Below are 9,958 nucleotides of genomic sequence, written 5' to 3' on the forward strand. Positions count from 1 at the left end.
TAATACGGGTTTCTGTAACTGATTTTAACTTTGTCTTGATTACATTTGCAGGCATGAATCGGCAAGTGGTTTTTATCGTGTGTCAGCTTATTTCTTTTCCAAAGTTTTCTGTGATCTGATTCCGATGAGAATAATTCCAAACTTAGGGTTTTGCTGCATCACATACTGGATGATAGGTGAGTCTGGATATATGGACTGTCATTTTGTGTCATCTCATAACTTTTAAAGGTGCATAATAGGGCTATTTCAGTTCAAATCCATATACCTCTTATGTAAGGCATGACTTTAATCTCCCACACAGGGAGTGTGAATTTCAAATGGGGTTACCTGACTGGGTGACTCTATTTGAAATCTGCATCTTCTGTGTGGGAGATTGAAATCAGATCTCCCATAAGGGGTGTATGGATTTCAACTGGAATAGTCCATTATGAAGGTTTGTATTTCCAAACCTAAAATGCGCAAAAGTCTCAGAACCTAAAAGACTAGAGCAATATTATTGTTCCATCTAAGTAGGCAACCTACTATCCTGGTCAAAATTGTTGGAAAACTTTGACTCTGGTACTTCAAATATGCTCCTATTGTCGGCAGAGTGCAACAACTATCGTAAGTGCAGTAGAATGTAATAGCTGCCGGTTGTAAAACACCTATTTGCAGCACAATCCCCTCATCATGATCATTGTAAAGTGTTGATGTTCTGTATACCTTCCTGATGGCCACTAAGCTAACCCCAAGATATCACCTTTACATGTAGTTTGGTGTGTTTTCTAGTGTTATTGGCCGGGGTTATTGGTTAAAAGTAAGTACATATATTGAAATATTGCAAATGGCAGCTATTGCATTCTACTGCACTTACGATAGTGTTGCACTCTGCCGACGTGATGAAACCTGGTTGATTTGGTCATGCACCCGTAGAAGCAACCAGCATTGATTGTTGGGGAAGGGGAGGGTCGGAGTATACGTAGTAGGAAAGGGTTTTAAACTTCACACCAAAGAAAGTGCAATTTTAGAATGTTCAATCTTACGGAAATACTACTTGACTGGGATTGTAGTATGTGCTTGATTACCCTCGGCATAGATGGAAAGTTGCACACTTTGGTTCATTCAGCTCTTAAACAATGCATTAGGCCTAGCCTATTCACATGTTACATTGTGCATGCGTTGTGACAATTGAATGGACCGAGGTACAGCTTTCAATACTGCATCGTTTCTTACGTAAATTGCTTGAGCCCTTGTGACCATTGTGACATTGTAAATTGGACCAGGAATGTAAAACAAATTAGGCTACCAATAACTTTTATAATTTTTAAATTTTGTAAACAACTTTTTGATTTATTTTAAAAAATCGTAGGGGGGGGGACTTCAAACGTGTGAACCATTTATCCCATGTATTATCAAATATGTACTAACAAGACAAATACTGTAGACAAAGTTGCTTACATGTTGCTTTTTTCTTGACATTTCTAGGACTCAAACCAACAGCATTTGCTTTCTTCTTCTTCTATTTGCAAATGATATTAACAACAATATGTGCCTGTGCTCTATCCTTCTTCATGAGTGCTAGTATTGGCATTATGGCAATTGCTACATTAGCTCTAGCCATGTCATATGTATTTATGATGGTAAGTACATAATGGATAACAGTGTGTGAGGTGGTGGATGGGGTATGTGGGTGGGGAGGGGGAGATCTTTGGTAAAGTTACAGATGACAAGATTTTGATATAAGGTATGACATTGGAATAAAACATTTCACATCTTGGGAGGATTTGCACAACTAGGGGTGTATGTGGGGAGAGAGGTGCTGCCAACAGTGGTTTTGATGTTTCGTCCATCTAAATATGGTCACTTTAAGGGATCTAGAATGAGCGTTTATTGCGTTTCGACAGTATTTTTTGTGGGACATGAGAGCACCTCAGACCTATCGAATTGCATTCTGAATACGAAGCATGTCTTTCTGATATCAAATAATTTTCATTTTTGAAAATCACAATATAATACAAATTTTATGACAAATTATAAAAATTAATATTTTTCAAATGTTTGATATATAACAGTCCTCAAGTAAATTATATAAATCTAATGATATATTTTAAAGTGTATGTAGCTGGGAGGAAAAGCCGACGGTCAATTGAAAATTTTGACCTTTCATATTGAAGATATGGATTTTTTCCCAAAAGACCTAATTTTTTTGGTGTTTTGGGGAAAAATCCATATCTCCAATACTGAAAGGTCAAAATTTTCAATTGATCATCAGGCTTTTCATCCCACCTACATACACTTTAAGTATAAATCATCAGATTTGTAAAGTTTACTTGAGTACTGTTAAATATCAAAAATATCAATTTTAATGATTTGCCATAAAATGTGTATTAAATTGCTAATTTCAAAAATCAAAATTATTTGATATCAGAAGGACATTCTTCATATTCAGAATGCAATTTGATATGTCTGATGTGCTCTAATGTCCCAAAATAAATACTGTCCAAACGTTCATACCCCTTCCCTTAAGGGAACAAACCCAAAGTTTGATGATATCATATAAATGAAAGTGTGTTTTGTAAGAAACTAGATATTTGTTTCTTGATCAATGTAATTCAATTCAATTCAATTAATTTCCATCAAAATACAACAAACATTTCCATCAAAATACAACAAATGCTTAAATAACACCAAAATGATTAAAAAACAGAAGTCTGTCCACATAGAAGTACAAAGTAAATAGACCTCGGAAACTGAAGGTATGAGAATAATTATTTCAGTGCAATGCGTGTGTAAATGCTTCTTTGGCGCGCTAAACGCTGCAAGATTTGTACTTGCAAGCGCACCACGCTCTTTACGCGTCGCAGTTTTTAACACGCAGTGCGTGTGACGCAAAGCATCGACCCCCAATGCCACAGATTTGGTTTGTACTTCTATGTGGACAGACTGAAGATGGAGGAGATGCAACAAAAGGCAAATGCCTGCAAAATTGTTGCACAATCTTACAAAAAATAAAACACACATACACATAACAACAACACAAGACAAGTGCGGAAGCCTAACAAACAAAGGTCACTGGTCACTGATCCAGTGATGTCTTTCTCAAATGTCTCTAGATCCGATTTCAATTGATCTTGGCCAGCTAGCAATTTCTCTAGGGATGTCATAACTGTAGTCTCAAACTGTTCTCGCTGCATACTACATGTACTCGGTTTGACCATAGATGACTGCTCCGCAGATTGTTCAGTGGTAGTGTCCATATTGTTGTCTACAGCGTTAACCGTAGTGGACTGGTCAACCATGGCTGACCCATTAGCATTTGCAATTCCCGCGCTGTTGTCGTTTTTAACAGGGGTTTTTCTCCTACTGAGTGCTGACATTTCAACAGAAACACTGTCCAAAATTGTCCTCAGATAACACTGAATATGATGGAATATAAATTATGGCCATGAACTGTCGTAAACAGGTAAATTAAGTCTGGATTGACAGACCGATATCGATGCACGTCTTATCTTCATGTCGCCATCTTTTTGATGGCGGCTAGTATACATATTTCAAATATTTTATTAGATAACTGCAATCCGGAGAGCTAGGGGTGGCATCATAATTACGAATTCAATTAATTTTTTGTTTCCCAGAAAAATGGCAAGAGAGTAACATGAGTAGGTGTACATTTCATGATGATTGCACCTGAGCGCATTATACCCACTTTGCCCCATGTACAATAGGCTATACATGTACATAGTGGGACAAAAAACATTAAATGGCATGTTTTAAACCACAACTTTTCACTGGTGTTTAATTATGTGGCTTTAATTTTTATCTTTGATCTGGCAGTCAATATCTATGTGAGAATGATACAATATGACATGATGAATATAGTGATTGATGCATCAGTTTTAAAATAGATATTAATTAGATTCAAATGAAAGGGAATAATCAGCAATAATTAGAGTGATTACATAACTGATGCATGCTTGAACCACATTTGTTCTCAAAATTATAAAAAATAACTTTTACTAGGCAATTAGCGTAGCAGGCTGACGATATACGAATAATATACTCATTACAACCACTGGTGTATTTAATTTCTGCTAACCATCGATATCATATCTTATGTTTTGTATTTGACAGGTGTTTGGTGGTCTCCTAATCAATATAGAATCTCTCCCTGAATTCCTACAGTGGTTGCAGTATGGCAGTATATTCAGATATAGTACAAATGTAAGTAACATGCTGGGGTGTTTTGTTTTGTGTGTGGGGGTGTGTTTGTATGTAGGGGTGTTAATAAACACTGGCGAATAAGGACATACATGTGTGAACATCCATCCATATCAAAATGATGCACTCGCCGGCTGCTGCATGTTTTTTTTTCATAATAGCTAGGAATAAATATCAGACTAAGTGGAGGTCACTTGTTTCCCTCGGGATACGAACCCCAGACCTGTCAAGTGCCAAGCACTGGGTGTTTCCAATTGCCCAGCCAACGAAACAAGGCATATATATATATAGACCATCCCAAAGTATGGTTTAGGAATTCGCTGTCGTAGTGCACGTTAGAATATGACCGTTGCTAGATCAACTGGATCACGCTTTCTTTGTTTCGAACCACTGATCGAAATGATCACAACACAAAGCCTACTGCATATCAAATTTCGGAACAGGCTTGGAGCATAACCAATGGTTACTAATGTGCACTATGACAGCGAATACAGGGAACATTACAAAACCATGTGATTTACTGATGGTTTGATGTGACCTCCACTTGAGATGAGTCGGATATTTATTCCTTGCTATTATGAAAAAAAGAGACATGCAGCAGCCGACAAGTGCATCGTTTTGATATGGATGTACACAATCTCTGTATAACAATGAATGCATAGGAACTGCAGTCATCCAGCATTCCTAAAATGCGCAGTGATTTGCAGTGCGCTACGCACAGGCACAACGCCTAGGCATTGATCCACAAGTCTCAGCACACTTTACAGGTTATCGCTGACCACTACAGCCCCACATCATTCCATAAACCATTTGACAACAAATGAGGGACTTTGCTGCCCACAAATAACCATCACAACCAGGATCAGCTCCCCGAGTTACGTATGGGTTACAACGAGACAATTAGCAGTTAGTTCCTTGTCCAAGGGAATTTCAAGATAACTCAATTTATCCATGAGAGCATACTAGGCACCGCCATGGTTTGAACCCACAACCTCTCGCACCATAGTCGAATGCCTTATCAATTGAGCTAATTTGACTGCTATACCATATTGTTAAATCAAAATTCTATTTTGAAATGAGACCAATTTTCCAATTTTGTTTCAGGCATTAGCTATCAACGAGCTAACAGGCATGCAATTCTGTGATGTAATCAATGGAACCGAAGTCAATTGGTAAGTAATGCAATAACCAGTGGTGGCGCTACAGGGGTGGGGGAAAGGGGGTATTTTTTCTTGCCCCCCCGCCAGTTTTGAGGCAAAACCCCCAAAATTGCGTAAATTTCTAATTTTGTGCAAAATTGGTTGATTTCGCCCCCCTGAAATTCACTTGGCCCCAATTGTAAAATCTTACAAAGCCAAACCACATTGCGCAAATAGAAACACCCGGTACTACCGGTCACCGATTTTGGCACTTGACAGCTCTGATCAATCAGCCTGATGATGAGTCTTAGATGAGACGTGATACCGTACTTTCAAAAATAGTAAATCCATTTCATTTTATTATTAGTGTTAAAGAGTGACAAAGAAAAAGACCCGCCAGTATTTTTAATTAGAGATCTTGGGTCGGTTTTTTTTTTCCAATCACTTTTTTAGAAGAAACCTTAAATTATGACAGTATCAAGGACATTTTATACTTGTTTTTCTCTCATTTTATTTATGAAATGCATATTTGATTAAAAACAAGAAGTATTTCCATTTAAATTCAGTCCAAAAACGCACAATTGTTTTGCCGTAAAATGATCAAGCATTTGCCAATGGTAGCCTTTTTAAAATGGAGAAAAAATGTAGGAAGATCCCATGGGGAAAAAAAAAGAACGCCCTACCGACCCTACAAATATTTGTCTTGGAAGAGCAACCAAATAATTATTTTTTTTGGCCTAATTCCGTGCAGTTTTACACAACATAAAGTCTAGTCTCCTTTGCTGCCGGTTTGATTCTGCCAAATATATCGCTGTTTCTGATTGGCTATAAAGATTCAAAAAGTAGCTGATTAACCTATTGAAAGTCTTGTTTCAAGTTCAGCAAAAAATAGCTTGTGATACTATTGGCAGACAGTATGTGTAGATGGGGAGACTGGGAAAAGTCATGGCATTTAACATTTACAGACTACAGAACATTGTTCGGGTGTATGTCATTATTATTCTTCAATGCTAACCGCAATCCTCTTGTTTGTTTTTATTCCTTCACAGCATTCCAGGAGAAGGTTATCTAATCTCACAGGGCATTCGCTACGATACCTGGGGTCTGTGGCAAAACACGGTCGCCGTAGTTGCCATCTTGGTGGGCTTTATGTTCCTGGCTTATGTACAACTCAGACGTGTACCAAAGTACAAATAAATTTATGCCAACGAGTTAACAAATTTAATATAATGTGTAAGAGTTTTTTGTAACCTATATGAAGACAAAGTTAATGTTTGTAGTATTTGTACTATATGAGTATTATATATGTCCATCAATGCATGATGAGCCTATTGGATCACTTCTGATGTAAAATGATTTGGCATACCGTAAAAGTGAATATTTTTGTGTGGTTATATTTCACATTTTTTTTGTTTAAATTTTGAGCTATTTCTCTTGTTTTTAAATTTGCAATTCTAATTGTCCTTACATTGACCTAAACAGAAAAGAAATATATTTGTGCGCTGTTCTTTCTTCTTTTTCATATGCGTGCTGCACCTCAACGTTTGAGTATTAACGCACAGGCTTTATGTGCACAGTTTATTACCTATGCACAATCCTGGAACCTAGGATTGATTGCAAATATCAGAACTGTGGATGGTCCCCCCTCTTCTCTTCTCTTCTCTTCTCAAATAGCTCCGACACTAAATGTGCACACAGGGATGACTGATATGGGACCAACCAGCCTTGCATGACTTGAGAACCACATACATAATGTATGGGTGCAGTGTATGGATGTGAGAAGGCAATTTACAAATTATATTCTGCAAAGTAACTGAACATAATTGCAGGATTCCCGGCCTTATAGGAACATTTTGGGATTTGTGTGGTAGCAGCTTGAAACACAAAATGTAGCGCAAAAATGTCCAGTTTTACTGTATTTACTGTAAGCCATAGTGATCAACAGTTCTATATATTTGTGTCCTGAGACCTGCATGTTTTGATGTAGCATACCAGAAATCCCCTCCTTTTTTTTAATGTTACATTTTGAGCAAATTTCAATTGTAAATCAATGTGACATATATATGGGCTATTCCACTTGAAATCCATACACCCCTTATGGAAGACATGACCTTAATCTCTCACAGAGGGGATGCGAATATCAAATGGAGTCATCCATTTAGGTAACCCCATTTGAAATTCACACTGTGTGTGTGAATGATTTTAACTGGAATATTCCGATGCAAAGTAATGTTTTTCTGGACCAAATAAATGTTTGAATTTGTTCTGAACTTTTTATCTGAAAAGTTTATGTTTGTAATATATGAATGAACCTGGTATTGAGTGCAGGTATCAGAACTGTGGATGGCCCCCTTTTTTTAAGGAGCTCTGACACTGCACAGGGATGACTCTCCTGTGCATATTTTATGCCAAAATTGTTGTTATTTGAAGGCCTATTGGACACCCTGTAAATAAGATGATTAACCCACTTACGCCACATTTTGGCTTGCAAAATTCAAACAAAACATTTTTGAGCCCTATTATTTCACAGGGTCAATGATAAAAAGAGAGCTTTCCACTGATACTAAAATTATCCATTTTGATGGAGAAAAAGTTGGAAAGATGCTGTTGATCAGACCATCCGTCTTTGAATCTGATATTCTTGCTTTTGTGGAGTTAAGATACAAATGTTTCCATAATGTTGAAATATTGGCTCCCAATCACAAATTAATTTTTTGTTACAAATGGGCTCTTCCATTTAAAATCCACACTACCCCTGTGGAAGATTTTGGAAATATCTTCTACAGGGGGTGTATGAATTTCAAATGGAATTATCACATTAGCAGCTCCATTTGAAACTCACCCTCCCTCTGTAGAAGATTGAGGTTGAATCTTTCTCAGAGGATGTATGAAATTCAAATGGTGCTGCCTAATTTGTTCATTCCATTTGAAATTCATACTCCCCCTGTAGAAATCATTTCCCAAATCTTCCACAGGGGTAGTGTGGATTTTAAATGGAATAGCCCAATGACGCATTTTGCTTGATTATGTCCATGTCACATAAAGAAGGTCACATAATACTACTGTTTAACATTGTATATATTTATTTACATAAATATTCCCATATATTTATTATGCTGTAATAAGAAATAAGAAAAAAAATTATGTTCTGATCCAATTGGGCCAAATTGTGAAATTAGGGAACACAAGCAATAAAATAAAATACAAAAAAATGTGAGGATTTCCACTATAGTATACTAGTTAATGATGATAACTCTATTGTCAAAATTGGTTGAGTAGATCAGAATCATGTCACAAATATATATGTATCTTTTGTATTTTGTATCCACCTGAGCTAGGGGCTATTTCCCCAACACATGCGCATATTTTGGGGCGCCAGCCCCCGGGGTCAAAGCAGGGGGGCGGCCAAAATGAAGGGGCGGCGGGAAGAAGAAGGGGCGGCAAAAGGAGGGGCGGCGGAAGAAGAGGGCTGGCAAAAAGAATTAGTAAAGAAAAAAGGGCGGACAATTTGAAAAAATTATACTATACATCAAAATGTGTTGCTTTGGGGTGGTAGCGCCTATAAATCCTTTTTTTTGTTTTTTTTGCTCTTCACTTTTTCAAACGACCGTAAAAAAATTGGGGCAACCTTTTCGGGCTGTTGAGGAAGGGGTGGCAAAATTAGATTTTCTTCAGCCCCCCGGGGAAGGGGCGGCCACGGTACGCTACTGCAACAGATGTAGAAGTAGAAGATGTAGGGAAGTAGAGTGAACTATTAGAATAGTACATTTATTAGGTCTAGTGTAGTTTGTTTCTTTATTGTCATGCTGTGTGTGAACTAGAATAATTATGAATCTTGGAGACTATACAACAAGTTTTGTTCACCTAGATAGGAACATTAGAATTGTACTGTCTCTCACCTCATGTTTCCATACGAATACTGTATATTTCGCACCTGCCTACAATTTTATGTTCAAGTTATTCCTACCCAAGCACACAAGCAGTGCATTTTTCCTCATAATTGAGGCTGCACTTTAAAGGAAGGAAGGAAGGAATGTCATACTACAGACTAACCATAAACCGTCAAAGTCCCAGCATCAGCCGATAATGAGGGCTGACTGTTCCATTAAGGGGGTACTACACCCTGGCCAATTTTGTGCCCATTTTTTTTTTCTCAAAAATTATAGCACATTGGTGACAAGTAAGATATGTATATTATAGGGCAAGGACTACAACTACTGTACTGAAATTTCAGCAACTCAAAGCAAGTAGTTATTGATTTATTGATCAAATAATGGTTTTCCCTCATTTTTGGCTGTAACACCACAACTGTTGTCTGTGCTGAAATAAAATTTCCAGTGCAGTAGTTGTAGTCCTTGCCCCTATAATATACATATTTTACTTGTCCCCAGTGCGCTATAATTTTTGAGAAAAATGCAAAAATAGGCACAACATTGGGCAGACGAAAATGTTACGCACATACTGCTTATTTTTACAGTCTTTCGTGTAAATGCAAAGGCGTGCAACACTGGCGTGATTGTTACACTGGGTTTCAGAGAAGAACGGCAGACCCTTGCTCAGATTGACACAAGCGCTCTGTTAATGAGCGACATACCCGGTGCTTTGTGTTCACTTTAAGGGCG

At 37.5% G+C, this 9,958-nt stretch overlaps 1 protein-coding gene across 1 annotated transcript in view; it reads left to right on the forward strand.

The window, feature by feature from the left end:
- Positions 1 to 6,994, forward strand: part of LOC140159307 (broad substrate specificity ATP-binding cassette transporter ABCG2-like) — a 99,886-nt gene extending 92,892 nt beyond the window's left edge. Inside the window, 5 exon segments of the mRNA XM_072182732.1 lie at positions 52 to 176; positions 1,465 to 1,619; positions 4,111 to 4,200; positions 5,302 to 5,369; positions 6,386 to 6,994. Coding sequence (XP_072038833.1) covers positions 52 to 176; positions 1,465 to 1,619; positions 4,111 to 4,200; positions 5,302 to 5,369; positions 6,386 to 6,533 — 586 coding nt within the window. The 3' untranslated portion in view covers positions 6,534 to 6,994.
- Positions 6,995 to 9,958: the final 2,964 nt, after the last annotated feature.

This window comes from Amphiura filiformis, chromosome 8 (genome assembly GCF_039555335.1).
Source record: "Amphiura filiformis chromosome 8, Afil_fr2py, whole genome shotgun sequence".
Lineage (NCBI taxonomy): Eukaryota > Metazoa > Echinodermata > Ophiuroidea > Amphilepidida > Amphiuridae > Amphiura > Amphiura filiformis.